This window comes from Miscanthus floridulus, chromosome 9, assembly GCF_019320115.1.
Source record: "Miscanthus floridulus cultivar M001 chromosome 9, ASM1932011v1, whole genome shotgun sequence".
Taxonomy (NCBI): Eukaryota; Viridiplantae; Streptophyta; class Magnoliopsida; order Poales; family Poaceae; genus Miscanthus; species Miscanthus floridulus.
This window is the reverse complement of record NC_089588.1, coordinates 64,013,497-64,040,135: the sequence shown is the minus strand read 5'-3', so window position 1 is coordinate 64,040,135 and position 26,639 is coordinate 64,013,497. Positions and strand designations below refer to the sequence as shown.

The 26,639-nt window shown below is 44.3% G+C and overlaps 1 protein-coding gene and 1 long non-coding RNA gene across 5 annotated transcripts; both read left to right on the top strand.

Moving 5' to 3' along the window:
* On the top strand, nucleotides 1-24,734 carry LOC136483760 (uncharacterized). 4 transcript variants are annotated; one of them, XR_010765625.1, is made up of 3 exons: nucleotides 1-407; nucleotides 1,157-1,266; nucleotides 24,626-24,734. XR_010765625.1 is itself a non-coding variant. In XM_066480921.1 (3 exons), exons 1-3 carry the CDS (start codon nucleotides 141-143, stop codon nucleotides 6,728-6,730), a joined length of 495 nt encoding a protein of 164 aa, XP_066337018.1. In that variant the 5' UTR covers nucleotides 1-140; the 3' UTR covers nucleotides 6,731-6,917. The 4 variants fall into 4 exon arrangements, 2 of the variants coding, with proteins under 2 accessions (XP_066337018.1, XP_066337017.1); XR_010765624.1 differs by lacking the exon at nucleotides 24,626-24,734 and adding an exon at nucleotides 1,911-6,529; XM_066480921.1 differs by lacking the exon at nucleotides 24,626-24,734 and adding an exon at nucleotides 6,556-6,917 and having other exon boundaries at nucleotides 1,157-1,209.
* On the top strand, nucleotides 15,449-17,127 carry LOC136482069 (uncharacterized). The gene is made up of 3 exons (XR_010764948.1): nucleotides 15,449-16,412; nucleotides 16,502-16,755; nucleotides 16,830-17,127. It is a non-coding gene; the product is annotated as an uncharacterized lncRNA (long non-coding RNA).
* Nucleotides 24,735-26,639: the final 1,905 nt, after the last annotated feature.

Sequence of the window (26,639 nt, the reverse complement as noted above, 5' to 3'; positions counted from 1 at the left end):
ACCCGCTCGGCCACTCCCACCAGGCCACCACGGCCCACCATGGCCTGCGCCTCATGTCGCCAACCCCATCCCGCAGTCGCAGTCGGCAGTACCAGTACGCAGCGCATCTAGTCGGACCAACTCCATAACCCTAAGGCGCGATGGCGGCACGAGCAAGCAGAGCACGGCGACGGCCCTGCGCGGAGAGAGCGGCCCTGCACTGCGGAGTGAGCGAGCAGAGCGCGGCAGCGGGCGACCGTGAGCAGCCGAGCAGGGAGGCCAGAGGCGCTCGCAGGGAGGCTACGGCGGACAGCACCTCGTCCATGCTGTGCGGCGGCAGGCGCACGGGGATCCATCACCGAGTTCCGGGAGCCTCCACGTTCTACTCCTCCGACCCCAACCTCAGATCTGCCCGCTTCGTCTTCCAGGTCACCCCCATCTCCTCTATTTTTCCTTGCTATTCCAATTACGTCTGCAAGATGGATTTGCCCAACCAAGATGTCTGTAGTTCTGTTACTACTTGCCATCTTCAGAAGAAAAAAAAAACAGTTTGCCACACATCTTCTGAATATGTTTTTCAGCAATATGACATAGGCAGTAGCATTCAATGATTTGTGTACACGTAGATGGATGACAGTAGCATCCGTTGATTGTATAAATTCAGTAACAGTAGTATAAATACATGGAATGCCATTGCTTAGACTTTTAGTGGCTGCAATTAATTGGGTCATGTAATCAATGGAAGGTTATAAAAAATTAAACTGTACTTGAGTTTTTTCTGTATATGCGCCAAGTTCGGTTAGCATTTCTGAATGATGGGGAACCATGATAATAGTTTAAGTTCAGCATCAGGAAACATTGTGTGTTCTTACTAGTGGTTTACATGTTGCTCTTCTAACCAGATACACATACAGTAGACCAACTGCACATACTTTTTGTGTGCTGTAAAAAAAACTACAGGCAATCAGCACAAGGCAGCAGGATATATCAATGGTTCAGGAAGTTGAAGGCGCTTATTCTATATATTATGTATATGACAAATTTGTAGAAATTTGAAAATGTAGCTTGTTATGATCTTAAAAATGGAGAATTACAATTATGCAAGTCAACTGTTTAATTGCAATTTATGCAACTTCTGGGCTCTTGATACAAGCTATGTGTTTGCTCTTTTATGCAGGCTTCTGGTTGTGTGCTCTACTCTGCTATGCCTGCTGTAGCCCTCCAAAACAGGCATGCTTCTCTGTGCTCTCATGCATTAGTTTGGAGGCAAAATTTGGAGGCTTGCATGTAAGATTTCTAATGTTTTATTTCATAAAGGTTGCAGAAACATCCTGAGCTATGTTTGCTGTTCTCTTTTGTAATTGCTTTGAGTTCAGATTTAGTTTAAATGATAGCTTATTATGATGTATTTGGCTCAAGTAATTGAAGCACATATTTTGTAGTAAAGGCCACATGTTAGATGATTTAAACCACACAATGTCCTAATTCACATTTGCTTATGAATTATGACAATTTTTAGATTTTCATGAACTGCTTTCGTCTTTTTAAGTTAATAGTAGAGGTGACTTCAGTTACACATAGGTAAAGATGCCTATTTTAAGTAACAAGTGTGGATGCATGATAGTACACTATCACTGCACTGCATACTTTGTAGTTCTGAACTTTTGTGCTCATGAAAATGTACTGTTTCCATCCATATATTGATTTCCTGTAATGTTTCTTAGCTTATTCATTTCAAAATGTACTTCTAAAAAACTAATTTGCAAACAGAGCAAAATTTGCACCTATGCTCAGATCTTGGAATGACTTTTAGAAGTTATGGGATGATTCAGATCTAAATTTCCTTCAACTAGAAAAAATGCAAAGTAATGTATGTTGATATATGCTGATCTAGGAGCTTGATGTCATCCAATATATATACATGAACCTAGATGTGGGGGGTATGACCCCGGATACCCACGGCAGACCACATGGGCTGCGCCCCCAGGGGCGGTACAGTCCACAAGACGAAGCCTTGTGGGGCACGACACTGCTCGACGCCTTCCACAAGACACCAGGAAGATATTCTAAAGATACTACGAGATCTGTTAGGATACGTATGATCCCATGATTCCTGTAATATGTTATTACTTTCCGGTTATCTCTCAGATCTAACCGACTTGTAACCCTGCCTTCCGGACTATATAAGGCGGGCAGGGATCCCCTCCAAACTCACGCAATATCATACGATAGCTAATATAATCCAACAGACCACAGGAGTAGGGTACTATGTCATACTGATGGCCTGAACCTGTCTAACTCATGTGTCTCTGTTGTCTTCTTATTCTCGATTACACGCATCTCTGTCGATCAATCTACCTTCGTGGGATACCCATCGGAGGACTGCCGATGATATTCTATCGACAGTTAGCGTGCCAGGTAGGGGTGTGCGTGCTGATCTATGGTGAACCAGATAGATCTCAAGATCGATGCCGCTCGTGGCAACTTGACTTCCTGCGGCGGCGTACTTTAGTAGCCTGACATGCTCGATATCACCCGGCTATGGAATCAATCTGCTATGATGGCAACTCGGCAACCTCCGCGGTGGACCAACGTGTCTATCCGGTCGTTGTTTCGAGAAACTCCTGGTGATGGAATCCATCCACAAACGGCGGCAAAAACTCTAGAAGATCTAAAGCACAACATCATTGAGGTCGACTTCATGGGTACGTGAGGCACGTACGGCGCCACGTGGTGGCTTGCCTGCCTCTGCACGAGCATTGTCGCATCAGTCTACCTTCAGCAGGTGTGAGTGAATCTGGGATCGACGCAGCGCCGAGCTCTTTGGAGTCAAGTCGGTTCCGTGTTGATTCAGCGCATCTCCGAGTTACACCACTGTATTGGAAGCTGTCCCTACGTTTGGCCAAAGCCTCCTCAATGACAACTCGAACGTCAAATAGGCAAGCAAGCTATTGAGCAATCCAAATCCAAGATGTACACGTCCTAGGGTGCATACATTTCCATCTGCTAACAAGAAAGCAACGAAGAGTCCATATACAAGCGACGCTCTCTGGACCTCTACGACAGCACCATGCGGATTGACACCGCTAAGCTTCGACTACGTCCGTCCTACTCCAACATGAGATCAACTTCGTTCCAGCCATCAGGCGAGCTGCTAAGCAAGTTGCCCGCGTTGCCGACCAGTAACATAAGGACGACGTCGCCCGGACTACTGATTCCGACCACCTACCGCATCGCAATGATGATCGCCGCGAAGAACGATGCCATGCCAACCACGACCGCCGCCATGATGACAGTTTGGAAAGCTCGAGGGCTAGGCAATTTCATCAACGCCGACCAGATAACGCCATACGCCTCCGACCAGACGTTCTATTTAAAGCTAAGTCACGCTTTAATATTTTTCTAAATATTCTCTAATCTTCGTATATTGCCATAATGTTTGTTCGAGCTGTTTTCTCCATGTTTGCTCTCCAAACGATTTTTTGAACCCCCGAACAGTCATGTTGATGCTCGGATGTCCCTAGAGACGGCCCTGTCTCTGGCTCCTCCCTACACGTGCACGAGCGTCTGCCCTCTGCGTTATGGGTAGTCGGCAGCGGCTCCTTAGCGACGCTTTTTTCTTCCTACACACACGGGCTCCGTGCTCCGCATTATGGTTAACGGGCTAGCTAGGGCTAGAGACTCAGCTACACACTAACTAGTCGGGCGGTTTATATTAATTATAAATACATCTTCACACCAACTGATCGTCAAGCTACATATGCTATTTCATCGCTATTGCTGATTTTTCTCCGGAGTTCATATATTTTTACATCATGTACTACCCGTTCTACATATTTGTATTGCAGGATCATTGTCTAGGTGATCGGACCACCTGGTGCTTGGACTTCTCCACCGATCAACTGGTCGGACCGCTAGGTTCATGGACTTCGTCGCCGACCAGTTGATCGATCTGTTCGTCGGTCCCTTCTACTCAATGCTCACTTCGTCGTGGACTAGTTGACTAGACTGTTCGTCACTCGTGCTTCATCGCCAGCTACGCCAGGGGTTCCTCAGTGCTCGGACATCACCAGATACGTTGGGGACTTCTCGGTGCTCGGACATCGCCAGCTACGTCGGTTACTCATCGGCGCTCGGATTCTTCATGCTCGGGGACTAAGTGAGCACACTTCACCTTGCCGACCCACGGTGCTCGGATATCTCCAGCTACGCTGGGGACTCCTCGGTGCTTGGACATCGTCAGCTACGTCGAGGATTCCTCGGCGCTCGGACAACGCCAGCTACGCGGGGGACTCCTCGATGCTCAGACATCGCCAGCTACGCCGGGGACTCCTCGGTGCTCGGACATCGCCCGCTGCGCCAGGGACTCCACGGTGCTTGGACATCGCCAACTACGCTGGGGACTCCTCGATGCTCGAACATCGCCAGCTACGCTGGGGACTCCTCGGTGCTTGGACATCGTCAGCTACGTCGAGGACTCCTCGGTGCTCGGACAACGCCAGCTACGTCGGAGACTCCTCGATGCTTGGACATCGCCAGCTACGCCGGGGACTCCTCGGTGCTCGGACATCGCCCGCTACGCCAGGGACTCTTCGGTGCTCGGACATCGCCAGCTACGCCGAGGACTCCTCGGCGCTCAGACAACGCCAGCTACGTCAAGGACTCCTCGGTACTCGAACATCGCTAGCTGTGCCGAGGATTCCCCGGTGTTTCCCGTGTGCCTTGAGCTCGCTGCCACACCACCGCCTCGCCCAACGGTCGAATGGATAAGACCGATGGTGCCACGGTCCCCACCTGTTTACACCAAAATTTGGATAGAAGAACGCGGGAACTCGAAGCTTCCAAAATTGTGTCGATCAAGGACTTGATTGCATGAAGATTGATATTAGCTGATTTAGAGGAGACACTGGAATCGACTTTCTTTGAATGACGTCAGCAAGTAACGATAATGGGCTATGGTTGGCGTCGGGAGATGCATATCAGACTCTACAAAAAGGGAAAGATTAGGGTCCAAGTTATCTTAAGATTAGGAATGTTCTCTTTTATACCAAAGATTGTAATGAGTCGTACTCGAATAGGATTCATGTTTAGGCTCCAGATATAAATATTGGATCCTGGCTATTATAAAGGACACAATCAATCAAATACAAGTTACTTACTTTTTTGGCTCTGGCCACCCCTTAGGAGTAGGAGTAGACTAGATCTCGATGAGTTCTTCAGCGAGTCGGGCTGCATCGGTCTGGTCGACCTCCGGCTTGTCTATAAGTACCGTCATGGCTTATACTTCTTTTTGTATGGCTACATCGATCCGGTGGACCTTCGCTGCGACTCTGGTATAGGCTAGTTATTGACTCTTGTCTAGTTCAAGTACGGCTGCATCGATCCGGTCGACCTCCACTGCTTGAACTAGATTAAGGTCAAGTTATCGGCTCTATCTAAGGGTGGCGTCCTTCGGATAGATTCATTAAGTTACCGATATTGCTTATTGCTTTTATTATTTATTTAATTATAGCAATATCACTTCGTCCGATTGGGATTGATTTAGATCGGCTTTATATCCTGTTTAACCCATCGTTTATTAATCTAAACTGATCTAATCTGTACCATAAACGATGAGTTATGTTTTATCGGCTATTTTATGTCAATCTTGATCGTACATAGTGTGCGATTAAGGCATGCCGTGTCTTGAAGAGATCTATCGGCTAACGAAAACCGTTCCGTGGCCCGTTATCACGGCCTGTGTGATTCTACCTGACACCCCACTGTTAGCACCGTGGAGCGGGGACCGTTAGTTAGTAGATCTGTTCCTGGCTAGGTGTGACCTTAGCTGTTTGCTATGCTTGCATCAGGTAAATAGCCGATCGCCTGTGCTTAACGCCTACGGTGTGTGTTCATGATTCTGTTAAGCGTGAATAGATCTGTGTGCTTCGAGGGCTTGATTCATCGTCTTTTTTCATGGCTGCATCGATTCGGTCGAACCCCACTGTTTGGGATAGCGAGTTGAGTCTAAGGAGTCTACGGGTTTGTTCGTGTGAAATAGTCGATTGTTCACATGTTGTAGTCATTTTCACCTGAACCGGCTACTTTAGCCGATTCACCCGAGCCTTCACGTATAGTATATCTTTCGAAAAGCCTATTGAAGTACGAATGTGTTTGCGGATTCTTCGATTTTAGTTTGTTACTATCATCATAGCTACCATCGATCCGGTCGAACCTCACTGTTGGTGGGAACAGATTAGATTCAGAGCATTTATAGATTCGTTTGTATCAGATAGTCGATTCATTCGTGTGCTATATCTTTTCTTGATTAGATTCATCGGCTTAATGGTTTACATCAGCAATATCTGTCTAGCTGATGATCTTATTTACATATACATGTACTATACCTATTAATATGAAATTAATTGCTACTCATAAGTTTTACAGTCTGTAACAGCCGATTTCTGTGCAGATCGGCTATTTTGTCGCCTTTCGCGTCTAGCTTCTCCCGAAGCGACACACTTGAAACTGTCTAGGCATAGACCGGCATGTTCCACCTTAAATTACTGATAAACTTTCTCTCCTTGTCAATTGCAGGGTCAAATTGACTGGCACGTCTCGGGAGGAGTACATAGGATCGATCGTCCCTGCGTTGAAGCTAGGCGGATCTCCAGTTTTATCGAGTAGACCCTTCTGGCTTGCTCGTGTGCCTCAGCATGAGATGAATTTTTGTGTCGACACATGTTCTGGCATGTCCAGTGGGACCCCATAATCGTCATGGCGGCTCACAACAACAACGACATCCTTATGGTACTTTATAAAGACCTATCTAATGGAGACAAAGATGTTATCAGTAAATCTATAGAAGAATTTCAGAACAAGTGTTTGTTGTACTACACCAAGACACGTGACAATACAATTGTTTAGAAATATCTACTACCAAGAATTCCGTTGCATGGGCAGACAGATGCAGATGAAGTAGAAGACAAGCGTTTCTTCACTGAAGCTGTGAACAAATCTGTTCATGATGCTATATCAAACCATAATGAAATTTTTTTGAACACATTCCACAACACCATGAAGGTGTTTCATGGGTTTCCGGTTGATCAGGTTGGGCCAGCTTGTTACAACATTCCACATCTATTGATTCAGGGAACCAATAAAGCTGGTACCAGCTATCAAGAAGCAGCACCAGCTGGTAATGATGATGTTCAGGCATTTTAGAGTTCATCTGAGCAAGCTCAAGGTGCTACTATGAATCAGATACAGTATAATCCTGGATCGTCAGTGCAGCATGTGCAACAGCCGACGGGGCAAGATCAAAACCAGATTAATTTTTGCACATCAGGCCACATACTGTCGTCGGCTCAAAAATAGCACCATCAATTCAAAGGATTCGTAGAGATATAGATCATATTGTTTATAACCAGAGACTTTAAGCAGCAAACCAGCAGAGGACCCAGCAGATAGAGATTCTACAAGGGTATCATTATGGCACATATTACAATACCCTTCACATGATTCCGAATCTATGGTACCAAGGCACCCGGAATTTTAATCCACAAACGGGTCAGCAGGTGCAGAGAAATCTAAATTCAAATGCTGAGAAGTTGCTAAGAGTGACCGAGATAATGAAGAATCAGTTCGGTCTGAAGCCAAAAGGGCTGACCTTCTCGTACAAACGATCATATCCAGAATGGTATGATTTGGTCGCTCTTCCTATAAATTACAGGCTCCTAAAGTTTGCTAAGTTCCTTGGCCAAGACAACACGAGCACAATAGAACATGTCAGTCGATATCCTGCACAGTTGGGCGAAGCATCCGTTGACGAGGCCCATCAAGTTCTTTTCTTCTCCTTGTCCCTATCAGGGTCAGCCTTCACTTGGTTTTCATCACGGCCAGTTAACTCCATTGCTAATTGGGCTGACCTGGAGAAGAAATTTTATACATATTTTTATACTGGGACTTGAGAAAAGAAGATTACCGATTTGACAACCATAAGGCAGAAAACTAATGAGTCGGGCACTGAGTTTCTTTAGAGGTTCCGAGAGACTAGGAATTTGTATTTCTCATTTAACTTGGCTGATGATCAGCTAGCTGCTTTGGTCGTTTAAGGGATGTTGACGACATGGAGAGAGAAGCTGTTGGGACAAGAGTTTGATAACTTGGGTCAATTGGCTCAACGAGTGGTAGCACTCAATAGCCAATTTTAGAGTATGCGCAGAGATATCTGATTCCAGAAAAGTAACACAATGGCGGAAGCCTATAATCCATATTTAGTCGATGACAGCTATGAAGACGATGAAGAAGAGGTTGTTATGGCTGAATAAAATTAGGATAAGAAGGCAGTAATGGTGCTAAATCCTTGGGGAAAAGAAAAAAAGAGAGCCATGACTTTGACGTCATGAAATCAGATAAGCTTTTTGATTTCTTGCTTGAGAAGAGACAGATCAAGTTACCCGATAATCATGTTATGTTACCCCCTGATTAGTTGAAGAATAAGAAGTTCTGCAAGTTTTATATTGCTACATCTTATTCTACTAATGAATGCAGAGTTTTCCGGTAGCATATACAGAGGGCTATTCAGCAAGGAAGGCTCAAATTCGATACGCCTCAGAAAATGAAAGTTGATGATAATCCTTTCCTAGAGGATCAGAACAAGGTCGATGCTAGACTGCTCAAAGGGAAGACTAAGGTTCTGACATCAACCAGATCAAGCAAAGCTGGAACAGTCGATCCCGAGATGCAAATATTGGCTGATGAATACAGAGAAATTAGAAGACGTCGTGGTCAGCAAAAGAGCCGATATGAGCAAGAAGAAACGTCAAAAGATGGGACGACAAAGCCGCGTGTTACATCTCGAATTTTGTTGAATAAATGACAGTGGTAGAAGGAAAATGATTATCAGTGTTGGTTAGAAGAGCAAGAATACCAGCGTCAACAGGAAAAAGAGATGTATGAAAGAAAGCAAGCTGAATCACATTGGAATTGTCCTTTCTTCAGACATTGCTAGAACGAAGGTTTGAAGTTGCCTACCAGGAATAACTATCTAGAGTGCAGCGAACAATATTGGGAGTTTAGGCAATCTCAAACCAGCTGCCGGTCTATCCATGCTCAAGACGTGTATCATCATAATAACATGGATCGGCGCTTAAAAAATAAAAGTATTCATGATCGGCTTGGAAAACTAGTTGTTGATCAAGACTGGGCTGATTATGAAGAAGGCAACGAGAGAGAATATGTTTGGCAGAAAGACCAATGGTGTCCAGGAGGTTTGACAAGAAGCCAGAAGAGAAGGATGCAACACCTAAGGAATAGAGAGTTGGAATAGGCTCAGGCATTCGGTAAACCTCAAGTATGGCATGCTAAGCAATCTGTCGATAGAAGGCAACCATCGGCTAATATTCAAATGGCTTTTCTGTTGCCATCAGAGTTCAGAGCTCCAGCAGATCAAGAATTTTACTCAGATTTTAATGAATCAGAGTATGAGGAGATAGTTGCCAAGTTGACAGTTATACAACAGACAATATTTGACAAACCAGTCAAGCATCGACACTTAAAGGCTTTATATGTAAAAGGTTTTGTTGATGGGAAGCCAATGAACAAGATGTTGGTGGATGGAGGTGCTTCTATCAATCTCATGCTTTACACCACTTCGTAAACTTGGTAAGGGACTAGGAGATCTGATTGAGACCGACATGATGCTTAAGGACTTTGGGGGTAATGCGTCTAAGACCCGGAGGGCAATGAACGTCGAACTAACAATCGGGAGTAAGACTCTACTCACCACGTTCTTCGTCATCGATGGAAAATGCTCATACAGTTTACTCCTTGGTCGTGATTGGATTCATGCAACTGTTGTGTGCCATCAACCCATGCATCAATGTCTGATTTAATAGCATGGAGATGATGTCGAGTTGGTTCGCGCTAATGAGTTCGTGAGTATCGCAATAGCCGATCCAGTGTATTGGAAGCTAGAAGACTTCAAGTGTTTTTCTGTCAAACTGTGGGAAGGAGACTTCATTAAGATTAGTAATGAAGGCCAACAGCCGATCCAAGGGATTGGCTCCGAGAGTTTGTTTTAGTGGATAGTCATAGCTTCGCGTCGGCCATTGGATTGAGGAAGAATAAGCATTGGTCCTAGAGATAGGCTTAGGCCGACGTATGTGAGCGCGAAGTCAAATCATCAGTGCAATTCAGAGTTGATAGATCTATTAAAGGAAGTTTTGTTTTGCTTAATAAGATGCTTGGCCTAGATCGATCGATCTTTTAACCTTTGGTTCAAAAAGTTCTGGTGCAACCTATCAATAGCGATCGATGAAAAATATTTGAAGGGATATTATCTTAGCGTTTGATCAACACTTAACAGCCGATTCATTTAGTCATCGGCTCTAATGGCCGATACCAGAAGGGTATCGCCTCTAGTTCAAAGAATGGAGATTTTCGATGATGTGAAAGCCAATACGATATGTATCACCTCTAGAGCAAAAGCAAAAACAAAGACAATCATGACATATGCAAGGACATCACACTAAGACACAGTCATGAAAGTGCAAGAGATTTTGTTCATTAGTTTGCCCTAAGTACAAACTAATCAAAGATCTTGTTCACCACATCCTGAGCGGAGGTGATGTCCACAATAACCTCAGCCGCGTCGACAAATTCTTCGATCAGATCTTCATGCTCCTCGAGGTCGTCGCCCATCGGGAAGCCAGTCTCCATGGCATAGAGTTCATACCCGGTTTGGACTTGCGCCGCAGCCAGTGCCACCAATGCACCATGACGGACACCATGGAGAGCGATCTCCTAGACGCGGGCTGGGACATCATGGAGACGAGCGTTGATGAGGGGGCCCCGAGCATTGACAGCATCCACGGCTATGTTCGCCGCCAGTTGAAGGGACTCCAACTGCACCGTTAGGACTGACGATCACAGAAATAGGAGAGTTATCAATATAAAGGACAATGGAAATTAGAATAAAAGCATTCCTAGAATTCATCTTACCCACCACCATGGCGTCAGATTTGGCCAGCCGTGCCCGAACGGCACTGGCGTCTTCTTCGGCGGCACAGAGGGTAGCTTGGGAGACGCCGAGATGGATCTCAAGCTGGCCGTTCTCCCGAGTCACCTTGGAATAATGGTCTTGGGCCGCCCTCCACTCTCAGAGAAAACACCAGGCATCGTCGCCGTTGTAGGAGTCGGAAGAATCCGACGACGAAGTCGGCATAGAAGACATAGCGTCAGAGGGCTCGCTGGCGCTGGAAAGAGGACTTAGACTGTCATTCAAAATGAATCTATAGAGAAATCAGAATAGTTCATCATCACAAATAGAAGATGTCGATCTCGCCTCATGCATCGAAGGCGTTGGCTCGATGGCATGTTTTCCTTTGGAATCTCCTCCGTTGCACGCTTGCCTTGGCTGTCCTCGCCAGCCATTGGATCTACAAGAAGGGGAAAAGGATGCTATAGAGTTTGTGAGGGCGGAGAAGTGCAAAGGAATAGGAGCGGTTGCAAGTGTAGATGGGTTCAAGGCCAGAGCCCTCAGCTAGTATTTGAAGCCACGGAGCGAAGAGGTGGACGCCTCGGGACATGCAAAACGTAACCATAATTAATAGAAGGTGAAGCGCCACCTCACAAATACCGAAGAGAATACGGCACCGGGTGACTAAGGATAAAAGATCGAGGGGTTCTCTTAATAGTAAAGGCCGTGTTTTCAGACTTAATTGGATTAAGGTTGGAAGTCTAGAATCGACTATTTTTAAATCGGCTCTTTAGCCAAAAACTAGAAGTACAATAAGGTGATGGAAAGTATGGTTGTCATTGATTCTACACAAGGCATATGTTGCTACACGAATTACAAGTCTAGAACATCCTGGATTGCTTTCAACACTTCTAGCCGGATGGCCTCAACTTCTGTAATTTGTTGCTTGTCTTCTTCAGCTGATCCAGGAATGTTCTCGAGGCTACTTCGGATGACTTTGCCTTCTCTGACTTTGGCCAACAGTTCTTGTTTCTTTTGTTTAATGGCATCGGGTATTTGAGCTAGAGTGGAGGTCGACACAGAATTTCATCCCGTGCTGAGGACACACGCAGCAAGCCGAAAGGGTTCGCTCGATGGAGCAGATCACCTAGCTTTAGCGCAGGGATGGTCGATCCTGCGCAATCCTCCTGAGGTGTGCTAGTTAATTTGACCCTGCAATTGACAAGGAGAGAAAGTTCATCAGTAATTGAGGGCGAAACTTGCCAGTGTTGCCAGACAGTTCCGAATGTATGGCTGTGAGAGTCGATATGAGAGGAAATTGGCTAAATAGCCGATTCTAGTATATTCATGAGAATAAGTCAGTTAGAGCTCATGGGGTCGTGTGAAGAGAATCGGTTATCATTCAGGATAAACATCATTTAAATGAATATTAATCAATGGCAATAAGATATCAACGATGATCGGTCCATACTGAGCCAATGATTACGAGTAACCGAACTCATTTTTATATAAAGAAACAATTCAACATCACTTAATCATTTAATAAAGATAAATCTAATGAACATGTTAGATCTCATCTATCACCATGACCAGTGGGGCATGAGGCAGAATCATGCAGGCCGTAGAAACAACAATAGACTCGATGACCCTAACTCATTACTAATATTAGTGGGGTATGAGACAGAATCATGCAGGCCGTAATACAATAACAAGATCGTGGGCCTAACACATCTTTCAACTTATCCCCACTTCAACGATCTCGTGATGTGAACTGTTCGTGAAAGCATTCGATATCGGCTAAACAGCCGATTCAGGCATAGGGCACAGTTAAGGTCGTGTCTTCTTAGGAACGGGTCTATCAACCAACGATCCCCACTCCACAGTGCCAACAGTGGGGTGAGAGGCAGAATCCCATAGGCCATGATGATGGGCCATGAAACGGTTCTCGCTAACCGATAGATCTACTCAAGATCGAACATGCCTTAACCGTACGCTATGCACGATTAAGATTGACACAGAACAATCGATAAAAACATAACTCATCGCTTAAGATGTAGATTAGATCAGTTCTAGATTAGCAAACGATGAGTTAAACAAGATATAAGGCCGATCCAGATCAATCTCAATCGGGCAGAGTGATATTGTTGTAATTAGATAAACAATAAAAGCAATAAGCAATATCAATAACTTAATGAATCTACCAAAGACTGCCATACTAAGGTAGAGCCGATAACTTGACCTTGATCTAATTCAAGCAGTGGGGTGTGAGGCAGAATCACACAGGCCATACTTGAATTAGGCAAGAGTCGATAACTAGCTTATACCAGAGCTGCAGTGGGGGTTGACTGGATCGATGCAGCCATACGAACAGAGGTATAAACCATGATGGTACTTACAACAAGCAGTGGAGGTTGACCAGATCGATACAGTCGTACTTGCTGAAGAACTCGTCGAGATCTACTCTACTCCTACTCCTAAGGGGTGGCCGGAGCCGAAAAAGTAATTGACTTGTATTTGATTGATTGGTTGTTCCTTACAATAGTCGGGGTTTGGCATTTATACCCGGAGCCTAAAACGAACCTTACGCGAGTACGACTCAATACAATCTTTGGTATAATGAAAACATTCCTAATTTAAGATAACTTGGACTCTAATCTTTCCCTTTTTTGAGAGTCCATCACATTCCGTTCTGGCGCTGATTGTAGCCTTTGTCTTTATTTGCTGGCGCTATCTGAAGAAAGCCGATTATAATTCTTGCATCCGAATCGGCTAGTTCCGATCTGCATGTAATTGATTTCTTGATGACATGATCTTGGGAGCTTGAATCACCACGACCTTCTTTCCAAATTTCGGTGTAAACACATGCCCCCAATTTTAGGATAAAAGAAATTTTATTCCAAAATTACCATGCCTGTGTTTGCAATAGGCCCACCGTCACGGGTAAAGAATCTTTGACCAGGGGTCTACTGTTTGTCGTCGCCTATGTCAGCTCATGATCCCACGCTTCAAAAAGTTTTACGGAGCCTCACGGGCTTTTGGATTTACCTTCTCGGGCTAGTTATAAAACACCCATCTAACTCTAGCGAGAGCAACTCAACAATTCAGCCATGCTCTGTTTCCATCTACTCTCTCGAGTGCCTCTAGTTTCGCTAGACCCTCCATGGTCTGCCCTCTTGTTATGAAGATCTTGAGCGGCTAGAAAAATTCTTGTCCATAGGGTGATTGCGTCACTTATCCTAGCGCCTCGTTGAGCAAGAAGACCAGTCATTGCATTTAGAAGAATCCTTGTGATATCACCTGAGTCTTTTCTTCATGCTCATGAAGATGTTCTAGTGTTTGCAAGGGCTAGAATGTTTGATCACCTTCCCCTTGTTATTCCTCTAAACGCCCACCGGGAAAGCCTCAGCCTTTTTCCCCATAGTTCCTCAATTTATTGAGAAATCTGTTGAGCATATGTTAGGCGGACGACCTTTCTTTCTCTTGGATATAACTTTATTGATGGGCCGATGTGACTTGGTTCACAATGAATTTCGGCCTTGTGGAAATTTGGACTTCCTTCAATCCAAAGAAGTTCTGGTGAGTTAATCCCTTGTCAATGTATCCACCCCATGATATTTTGTAATTTGGGGAAGTAATAAATTCGAGTCTGTTATCTCTTCGTTATCCGTCCCCTGAATTCCTAGAGTGTCGTTCTGCCTCCGTTTCCGATTCACATCTTTGGCGAAATCTATCTTTCCGCGTCCTAGGGCTATATATACGGGCTATGGTTGTGGATCTAACAACAACCCTCTTTGCCTCAAACATTCTACATCCTTATACAGTTCCTGCTCTTTCGTAGGTTTGAGATTATGGAGAACAGCAAGTTGCATGCTGTGGAGGGTCTCGATGGATCTGTATCATCATACCAGCGCATCCATCATCAAGAGGGTGCATCTCGTGATGCCCTCACTGCCTTGGGGAATAGGGCTGATTCTGTTCGACCTTTAGGGCCGTCTTCGTCGACCGCTCGTCGCCAGTTCCTTTGTCGTCAGAGGTGGCAGTTTGACAATGATGATCTGCTTGCCTCCATCGATCGGCATGGCCAGAGCCTCGCTGAATGCCTCTCCCTCGCAGAATTGGCCCTGGTCATGGCTAGATGTCGATCACCTCCCAGGGTCGATTCAGTGGAGGATAGGTTGACCAAGGCCGAGGCTAGGATTATGGGTAAGATACATGTCATATCCTCCTCTCTCTTTCAGTTTCATTTTCAAGGCTCTGATCATCTCCCCTTTGAATCTTTTAGATCTATCCGCCCAACTGGAGAGTCTTTGATCAGCTGCGGATCATGCGGCAGGATTTGTTAATGCTAGGGGCGCCATTCCGGTGGTTCGCTTGCACGACATCCTGAATCGTGTTAGGGATGTCGCCCTTCATGGAGTTTGTCATGGAGCCGCCATGGCGTTGGCTGCTGCCCAAGCCTGTTCGGGTCATAATCTTTAGCTTCTTCCCCATGGCTTTCTAGACGCAGTATACCCTGGGGAGCATGAGCGCTTGGTTGAGGATTTTATGAGTGTCGCCAATTCTGTAGCTTTCAATACCCTGGTCGATGATATAGTAAGCAAAGTTTTTCCTGACCTGTAGTTTGTAATAGGTGACATTTGGCAAACAACTTCTTCGCCTTGAGTGATTCTCCTTTGCTCCGTGCTTCATACCTCGTTCGTGTTCACTTTGGGCGATATACATTGTGCTGGTCTTTTACCCTCCTGGGTTTATTTTTGCACTAGAAGTGATACCCTTCTGGTATCGGCTAGCTGTGAAAATTGGTTGCCAAGCATAAATCCAAACGTTAGGGTAATATTCCTTCAAATATTCCCCATTCGATTGCTTTGCCGAATCCTTCTTCTCCTCCCAGTGCCTCCAAAATGTACCAAGCGCGTAATGCCTGAGCCAATAAGGTTTCTCCTGGTCAGGCAACCATACCGGCTGTTTCACCTCTTGGTCGTCATAAGTATGTCTTCGAGAGCATCTCTCGTGTAGAACTGATCATATTCTCCGTTGTCTCCTCCTTTAGCTGAAGAGCCAATTTAATACAGCCGATCCAGACCTCTAGTTCAATCAAGTCTAAAAACACGGCTTTCACTAAGAGAACCCTTCGATCTCCTATCCTCAGTTATATGGCGCCGTATTATCTTCGGCATTCGTGGAGTGGCGTTTCGCCTTCAATTAATTGTAGTTGCCTTTTGCGCGTCCCGAGGCATCCGCCTCTTCACTTGACGCCTTTAAATACCATCCGAGGGCTTCGGTTTTTAAACACCTTTCTATCTGCAACTGTTCTTTCGTTTTCTTCCGTCTGCCAAAACCTTGCAGCGGTTCCACTCTTCTTTCTGTAGATTCAGTCATTCCTCATGGCCGGCGAAGGTAATCAAGGTAAGCGCGCAGCAAAGGAAATCCTGGCAGAAGACATGCCGATGAACCAGCGTCCCTAACGCACAAGGTAAGATTGGCAACCCCTGTTCATGATGATGATCTGCTCTAACTTGCCTATAAGCTCATTGTGAATGGCGGCCTTTACCCTTTTTCCAGGACTGACAATCCCGCTGACGCTACATCTTTCACATCGGCTTCATCGTTGAGTTCTTCCAACTCGTATGACGGCGATGATGCCCGGCGCTTCTTCCGAGAATGGAGGGCGGCCAAGGACCGCTATTCCAAGGCGATTTTGAACAACGGTCAGCTGGAGATCCATCTGGGAGTCCTCCAGGCTGCTCTTAATGCGGCGGAGGAGGAGACCAACGCTGTTCGAGCGCGGCTAACTGAGTTTGACGCCGCTATAGCAGGTAAGATGAGCTCCATGAATGTTTCCATCTTGATTTTTGTTGCCTTTGTCTTGATATTTTTCTGCAATTGCCAGCTCAAATGGTGCAACTGGAATCTCTTCGGTTGGCGGCGAATGTAGCCGCGGATGTCATCAATGCGAGGGGGTCCCCCATTGACGTTCGTCTCCAAGACATTTCGGCCCACGTCCAAGAGATTGCTCTCCATGGCGTTCACCATGGTGCGGCGGTGGCACTAACTGCGGTGCAGGTCCAAATCAGGCATGATCTCCATACCATGGAGGTTGGCTTCCCGACCGATGATGGCCCTAAGGGACATGAAGATCTGATAGAAGATTTTACCGCAGCGGCAGAGGCCATCGCAGACATCATACCCGCTCAGGATGTGGTGAACAAGATCTTCGATTAGTTTGTACTTAAGGATAAACTGATGAATGTAGACTCCTGTTCCTTTATGATTGTGCTTCAGTGTGACATCTTTGCGTATGACTGTTTTTGCCTTTTGTTTCTGCTCTATAGGCGATACATATCATATCGGCTATTACTATCTTTGGAGATATTTACTTTTTTGAACTAGAGGCGGTACCCTCCTAGCATCGGCTATTAGAGCCGAGAGTGAATCGGCTATCGAATGTTGCCTGGGTGTACTTTCACATCAAAAGTCGAACGAGCAATCAACCCAGGTCGAACATCCTGTTAAGCGAAACATGACTTCTTCAAATCCATTAACTCTGAGTTGCACTTACACTTTAACTCAGCATTCACATACGTCGGCCCAAAACCCATCTCCAAGACTTAATACTCATTTTTCCTTTGATACAACGGTCGACGTGAAGCTGTCACTTTTCCACTATAAAAAACTCTCAGAGCCGATCGCCTGCATCGGTTGTTGGCTTTCATTGCTGATCTTAATGAAGCCTCCTTCCCATGTCTTGCCAGAGAAACATTCGAAATCTCCTAGTTCCTAAAAGACTAGATCGGCTGTTGCGATGCTTACGGACTCATTAGCACGAACCAGTTCAACATCATCTCCATGCCATTGAATCAAACACTGATGCATGGTTGACGGTATGCAGCAATTCGCATGAATTCAATCACGGCCGAGTAAACTGTATGATCCTTTCCCATCAACGACAAAGAACGTGGTGAGCAGAGTTTTACTCCCGATTATCAGTTCGACGTTTATTGCCCCCTAGGTCTTGGATGTATTTCCTCCGAAGTCTCTAAGCATCATGTCAGTCTCAAGCAAATCTCCCGATCCCTTGCCAAGCTTACGGAAAGTGGTGTATGACATAAGATTGACAGAAGCACCTCCGTCCACCAACATCTTGTTCATTGGCTTCCCATCAACAAAACCTTTCATATATAAAGCCTTTAAGTGCCGATGCTTGACTGGCTTGTCAAATATTGCTTGCTACACAACTATTAACTTGGCAACCATCTCTTCATACTCTGACTCATCGTAGTCTGAATAAACTTCCTGATCTGCCGGAGCTCTAAATTCTGATGGTAACAGAAAAGCTATTTGGATATTAGCCGATGGTTGCCTCTTATCAGCTATCTGCTTGGTACGCCATACTTGAGTTTTACCGGGTGCCTGAGCCTGTTCTATCTCTCTATTACTTAGGTGTTGCACCCTCCTCTTTTGGCTTCTCGTCAGATCTCCTAGGCACCACTGGCCTTCCTGCCACGTGTATCTTCTTTCAGTGCCTTCCTCTTTATGATCAGCCCAGTCTAGTCCAACGACTCTTTTTCCCAATCGATCATGAACACTTTCGTTTTTAAGCGCCGGTCCGTGTTATGATGATATGTATCTTGAGCATGGATAGACCGGCAGTTGGTTCGAGATTGCCTATACTCTCGATATTGATTGCTACATTATGGACAGTCGTGTCTGGTAGGCAACTTCAAACCTTCATTCTAGCAATGCCTAAAGAAGGGACAATTCCAATGTAATTCAACTTGTTCCCTTTCACACCTTTCTTCTTCTAATTGATGCTGGTATGCTTGATCTTTTAACCAACGTTGATAATCCTTTTCCTTCTACCGCTGCCATTTATTCAACAGAATCTAAGATGTGACCTGTGGCTTTGATGTCTTTGCTTTCGACATCTTCCTCTGCTCGTATCAACTCTTTTGTTCGGCACGACGTCTTCTAATCTCTCTGTACTCATCAGCCGATATTTGCATTTCGGGATCGACTGTCCCAGCTTCTCTTGATTTGGTCGATGTTAGGACCTTGGTTTTTCCTTTGAATAGCCCAGCATCAACCATGTCCTGATCTCCTAGGAAAGGATTATCATCGACTTTCATCTTCCGAGGTGTATCGAATTTGAGCCTCCCTTGCTGAATAGCTCTCTGTATATGCTTCCTGAAGATTCTGCATTTATTAGTGGAATGAGAAGTAGCGTTATGGAATTTGCAGAACTTCTTGTTCTTCAACTGATCAGGGGGCAACATGACATGACCATCGGGCAACTTGATCTGCCCTTTCTCAAGCAAGAAATCAAAGAGCTTGTCCGATTTGGTAACATCAAAGTCATAATTCTCCTTAACTCCTCTTTCCTAAGGATTTGGCACCATCACTGCCTTCTTGCCCCAATTCCATTCAGCTGCAGCAACCTCTTCTTCATCTTCATAGCCGTCATCGACTGAATATGGATCGTAAGCTTCGGCCACTGAGGTACTTTCTGGAATCGGGTATCTCTGCGTATGCTCTGGAATTAGCTATTAAGTGCTGCCACTCGTTGAGCCAATTGACCCAAGTTGTCAAATTCCTATCCCAGCAGTTTCTCTTTCCACATCGGCAGTATTCCTTGGACGGCTAAAGCAGCTAGTTGATCATCGGCCAAGCTCAACGAGAAACTCAGATTCTTAGTCTCTCGGAATCTCTGAAGAAATTCAGTGTCCGATTTAGTAGTCCTCTGTCTCATGGTTGTTAAATTGGTTATTTTCTTCTCTCTAGTCCTAGTGTAAAAATATGTATGAAACTTCTTCTCCAGGTTGGCCCAATTGGTAATGGAGTTGACTGATAATGACGAGAACCAAGTGAAGGCTAGCCCTAACAGGGACAAGGAGAAGAAACGAACTCAATGGGCTTCCTCAACTGACGCTTCGCCCAATTGTGTAAGATATCGACTGACGTGTTCTATTGGGCTTGTACCGTCTTGACTAGTGAACTTGGCGAACTCTGGGAGCCTGTAATTTGCAGGAAGAGCGACTAAATCATACCATTCTGGATATGGGTGTTTATACAAAAAAGTCATTCCTTTTGGCTTTAGACCAAACTGATTCTTCATCATCTCAGTCACCTTGAGCAGCAACTCGTTAGCCTACGGATTTGGATTTCTCGGTACTTGCTGACCCATCTGTGGATTGAAATCCCGTGTGCCTTGATATCCTGGATTTGGTATCATGTGGAGGGTGTTATAATCCATGCCATAGTGATAGCCTTGTGGAATCTCAATCTGTTGGGTCCTTTGCTGACTTGCTGCTTGAAGTCTCTGATTATAGACATAAGGATCTATATCTCTACGGATCCTTTGAATTGACGGCGCTATCTTCTGAGCCAACGACGGTACGTGGCCTGATGTGCCAAAATTGATCATCTAGTTGACTTTGCCCCGCCGGCTGCTGCACATGCTGCATTGACGATCTAGGATTGTATTGTATCTGATTTGTAGCAGTATCTAGAGTTTGTTTAGATGAACCTTGAAGTGTCTGGACGCCACCATTATCAGTTGGTGCTGCTTCTTGATGACTGGTATCGACTTGATTAGTCCCTTGGGTCAACAGATCTGGAATATTATAACATGTCGATCCAACCTGACCAACTGGAATTCCATGAATCACCTCTTTCATGGCGTCATGAAATGCGTCAACGAAAGCTTCATTGCGGCTTGATAGAGCATCACAAACAGACTTGTCTATGGCTTTCGTGAAGAAACGCCTTTCTTCAGCTTCGACTGTATCTGTCTGTCCGTGTAGTAGAACTCTTGGTAGTGGAAATTTCTGAATAATTGTGTTGTCACGTGTTTTGGTGTAGGACAACAAACACTTCTTCTCGCTAATCGATAGATCTACTCAAGATCGAACATGCCTTAACCGCACGCTATGCACGATTAAGATTGACGCAGAATAGCCGATAAAAACATAACTCATCGCTTAAGATGTAGATTAGATCAGTTTTAGATTAGCAAACGATGAGTTAAACAAGATATAAGGCCGATCTAGATCAATCTCAATCGGGCAGAGTGATATTGCTGCAATTAGATAAAAAATGAAAGCAATAAGCAATATTGGTAACTTAATGAATCTACTAAAGACTGCCATACTAAGGTAGGGCCAATAACTTGACCTTGATCTAATTCAAGCAGTGGGGTGTGAGGCAGAATCACACAGGCCATACTTAAATTAGGCAAGAGTCGATAACTAGCTTATACTAGAGCCGCAGTGGGGGTCGACTGGATCGATGCAGCCATACGAATAGAGGTATTAACCATAACGGTACTTACAACAAGCAGTGGAGGTCGATCGGATCGATGCAGCCGTACTTGCTGAAGAACTCGTCGAGATCTACTCTACTCCTACTCCTAAGGTGTGGCCGGAGCCAAAAAAAGTAATTGACTTGTATTTGATTGATTGGTTGTTCCTTACAATAGCTGAGGTTTGGTATTTATACCCGGAGCCTAAAACGAACCTTACTCGAGTATGACTCAATACAATCTTTGGTATAATGAAAACATTCCTAATTTAAGATAACTTGGACTCTAATCTTTCCCTTTTTTGAGAGTCCATCACATTCCGTCCTGGCGCTGATTGTAGCCTTTGTCCTTATCTGCTAGCGCTATCTGAAGAAAGCCAATTATAATTCTTGCATCCAAATCAGCTAGTTTTGATCTGCATGTAAATGATTTCTTGACGACATGATCTTGGGAGCTTGAATCACCGTGACCTTATTTCCAAATTTCGGTGTAAACAGTGGACTTATGACGATCAATGGTAGCCTTCATGTTTTCTAGCTCCTTCTTAAGTTCTGCATGCCTGGCTTCCAGTTGAGACAATTCTAGGTCGATACTGAGAGAGGAATTCTTCAAATGATCAATCAACTATGTCAGCTGTTTGGCCTCTTGTCTATTAGAGCTCCTCTTGGCCAATAAAGTTTCACGGTCGGACAGATCGCTCTAAGCCATTTTCACCGTCAGGGCCTGATCTTCAAACGTAGATAAAGGTGACAAGACTCTGGAAAAAACTGGGGATGGGTTACCCTTAATAGCCAAGAAGACTCTCCACATTAAATCGGTGTCTTGGACTAAATCGGCTATATTCTTCTCAAACATTGATAATATATTTCTTAGCTGATTTCTGGTCTCTTCTGACAAAGCTTCCTTAGAGGAGGTGGCTGATGATCTGATTTCATCTTCATCAAGATACTCCTCAAGATTGAAGGAGTAACTCAGGGCTAGAAGATTGAGTGCCTGTGTATAAGAAAATCTTAATTAGGAGGTTTAAATCAGTTCATAACAAATGGATGGTGAAAAGGATACAATACCTTCTCTGTAGTAGCCTCTATCTGAAGAGAAGGAACAACTAATGATGCACCAATAACATCTGGTTGAATCGGCTCTGAGCTTTCAGCATTGGTATCTGCAATATCAAGGAAAATTTTTAGTTCATAATTATTGCAGAAGAATAAAAGGAACATATAACTTCCTTACCATCAGTTGTATGCCGAACTGGGGAATCGACAGTCTGAGTGTCGACGGCAACAGGATCACCTTCGACAGAGTCATTAAGTGGACTGTCAAGCTCCTGCTCTTGCATAGGTGTTTTCTCAGGACGTATCTGGCATGGTAAGGAGTTAGATGATGTAACACCTCTGGTGTTTTGACCTAGTACTAAAATTTGACATGTCATCATATGCATTGCAAAGCATTCATATAGTATAAAGTTTTGAATGCATTCACTAAATAAGGTTTATTTCATAATGTTGTTATTTCATGTGATGTGATTCAAAACCCTAAATAAAGATCATGACTACAAGGGTCAAAATTCATGTGATCATGTGAGGTCATGTGTCATTTGACTTAAATAACCCTAATGGGCCATGTTACTGGTCAAAAATCAAAATTTAAGTAAAAGGAAGACAAATCAAATTTGAATTCATATTCAAATTATAAAAGTCCTTTTTGCCCCTTTTGACTAATTCAAAATCCATGTGGAATTTGGGGTAGAGGCAAAAAGCAAAGTTGGAGTTTATTTTATGTGGATCAACTTTGGTATTCAAAGTTTTTCAAGTTTACATATAAAATTTGGAGTAATTTTGAAATGATTCAAATGCTCAAATGCACCCCAAATTCAAATTTCAAAATGGAGGCAGAATTTGAAAATGTTCCTAGAAGCAAAGTTGTAGAGTTTGAAAAATTGAACAACTTTCATTTTTGGAGATTTTCAACTTCTTTAGAAAAATTGTGAGTAATTTGAAAAATGGACGCAGTGGCAGTTCTGTAATTATTTCAAAATTCAAAATCCAACCGGAACAGGACGCCACCACCACCGAGCTGCTTGCCGCCGACCTTCTTTGCCGCTTGCACGCGTGGTGACACGCTGCCATCGCCGTGGCATCTTCGTCGTGTGCTGTCGAAGCCAGACGAGCTCCTCCCGGCTATATATAGCCGTACCGTCGTCGTCCCTCTCTTCCTTTCCTGCCTCTGCTCGCCGCCGACGACCTCACTGCGCTCGCGAAATTCGCCGCCGTCGTCGCATCCTAAGTCAGTAGCATCCGCCAGTAGCTTCGCCTCGTCTTTCTGCTCCTCCCAAGCCTGATCGTGGCGCTCCTGGCAGTCCAGCGCCACCGCGCGACGTCGTCTTCTTCGGAGCCGGCGAAGCTCCGCCGCGACCCACCTCACCGTGGCCAGGGCGATTCAGTACGTCTCCGCCTGCATCAAGTACACCCTCGTGATCACGGTGAGCTCCTGAGCGTGATGCTCGCTCTTCTTTTGACTCTACTGCACCGTAGCCATAGCTACGTCGACCGCCGTCGAGTCCGAGTCACCATGGTCGGCGTAGAGTTCCTTCTGGTGTGCCTGTTGCTCTTCTGAGGGTTGGGTTAGATTCGCGACATGGTGTAGATCACGTTGGTGCAGTCCGTCTCACCGGAGAATCACCACCGACGTGTTTTGCTGGTCGGAGCTGGCCGCGCCGCCGTGTCTTGTTTCGTGTCACTGACGAGCGGGACCGCCTGTCAGTGCGAGTGAGGAAGAAGAACAGTGAAAATTTTTATTTTCTGAATTTGTGAATAGTGCTAAAATTTTGGGAATTTGTAGGAAATTCATGATAGCTCCAAAAATTCTGAAATTTTGTGTGTAGCTTCTGTACATGTTCTAGTATGATTTAAAAATTTAAAACTTGAAATTTGAATAAATTTATAATGTTCAAATATTCAGTCCATTAATTGAAAAATGCAATTTCCATGATTTTTGTAGGTCACTGTATAATTCCAAAAATTATCAAATTTGTTTTGGTACACTAATTTGTCATGAGGAAGCTTACATAAAATTTTCAGGTCATTTGGAACAAGTTCATTTTTGGGCTTAATTCCAAATTAATTCAAAAATAAATAAAGGTAAACCCTAAGTGTTTGATTAGTGTTGGATCTTGTTTTGGTCATGTTTTGTGACTAGTAGGGTTTCAAGATCCATTTGGTCAAGTCACATGTGTGGTTCTTGATGGTAGGATTGCAAGTTGGTTTTGTTGGCTTGCAACTGTACCGTGAAATAAAATCATTTGTGGGGTATTTTTACATTTCATGTACCATGAAAGCATCATGTTTATATTATCATCATGTTAAGGCATATGTTATCGTTTCATGTAGAACCCGAGAGTAAAACGATTCTAGTTGAGCAAGTTCTGGAAGAATCCCCAGTTGTCACGGGATTCGATAATTGCGGTACGGATCCGGAACCTGAGATCGTCAACGAAGGCAAGCCCCGGTTTATGCATTAAACCATTACCTTGTTTACTTTGAAAAGTTTATCACCTATGTTACGTATTGCATTAAGTTGATTTAATCAAATGTTACCTACTTGATGCATTACCTACCTTGTTAATTGTTTACCATCCTTGAAGATGATTTCATTTACAAAGGCGTAGAATGCTTAGTATGCTTTATGGTAGGCTTTCAAAGTAAAAGTTTTGATACAATCAAAGATGGCATACTGGCCAAAGAAAGAAAGAAGATAGAATGAACTAGAGACTAGTCGGGTAACTTATCTTGAATGTTGGGTAATGTTGCCGACTATGTCGCTTAAAGGCCACTCATTGTGGATCTTCTGAACGAGACACTTTGTAGTACTGGTCACATACTCCGGTAAGCCTACTTTGGCTAATCCGATACTAAGACGAATGCACACGCACTGGGAGTGGAGAGATGGCGGGAGTAGCGTGTACCCTCGTGGCTGGAATGTGGCCGGATTTGAGGTGTGCTGTGCTCTCGGGTGGCGTGGAGACAGCTTAGTATAGGAGGATCCGGTAGCGAGGTTGATGTATGCAAGATTAAGTTCTACATATGTCGTGTGATAAGGAATCCCCAGCTGGGACTTGAATCAATTCGAATTGCCGGTGCTCCGCGGATATGGAGACTCGATTCATTACAGAAGCAATGCAGGACTGGTGAATTACTAAAGTATGAGAAAAGAATGGAATGAGAAGGAATGGAATATGGGAGATGTACATTTAGTTGAGATAATGAACTAAAAGGACTTAGGGGTAAAACTTGAAAATAGAATGAAGAATAGTAAGCTTTTGGCAAAGGACTTTGAATTTTGCTACATCCTTACCTTGCCCCAACCCCTGCATATTTAAAAGTCTTGCACCCCTGTTACGTCGGGTTAGTCTTGTTGAGTACTTTTGTACTCAGGGTTTGTTAACCCTTGTTGCAGGTGAGTCGCATGCGCAGGCTTGTTTTGGTCCTTGCTGCATGTTGTGTTTGAAGTCAATGACGATGAGGAGTGATGAATGACCTTTGGACAAGGCACTAGTTTGTATGATAAATAAAGTTAATTTAATATTATCCCGCTACTATGGTTGTATGACACTTATGGTATTGTAAGTTTGAAAACAACTGGTTTGTAAACTATGTTATCTTAAGACTTCCGCTATCTTTTACTCTGATGTATATATTTGAATAAACTGTTGTAATCTGCAATGTCTGTGATTGGGATCCTGTTTGAAAAGAGAATCGTGGATGATTCGGGTTTCCCGAGGACACTCGACAGACCTGTTGAGTTGTTGGGAACTCGTGAACGCTATCCGAGGTCTGATAAGACAACGATAGGTGCACGTGGGCCTGATTTCTTAGGAGGTTCTGCCACAGCTGGTATCAGAGAAGTTCCCATCTAAGATCATTGTAGGTTACTTTGGAAAACCTTCAAAATGATTTGGATCAAAGAAAGTAAACTTGATATTTTAAAGTTTAAATTTCTTTCTTCTTACCTTTGATCTAGCCTCAATCCTGTCTTATTTGAAAGTTTGTGGCGGATAATATGATTAGGTTTGTCCTATGTATTAAAAATCTAGTACTTTTGATTATATAAATCTTTTGTACTTAGATTCGTAAGATCGATTCATGCATCATGCTTGAGCACTTTGCATAAATAATTCCCCTTAATAGTGGTTGGGTAAGTAATGTCAATCCCATTCTTGCTAACATCTGTTATCCTCAAGCTATTCTTATAGTCCTACCCTAAATTCTACAGGCTATGGCAAAGACCAAGAAAACCGCACGCAAGTCCACCGGACCTCATGGAGTCCCTCGTCATTAGTTGGCACCAAGAAACCACGAGCATGGTGAAGTTAGTGCCAAGACCCTAGGAAATGAAGGATCTTCA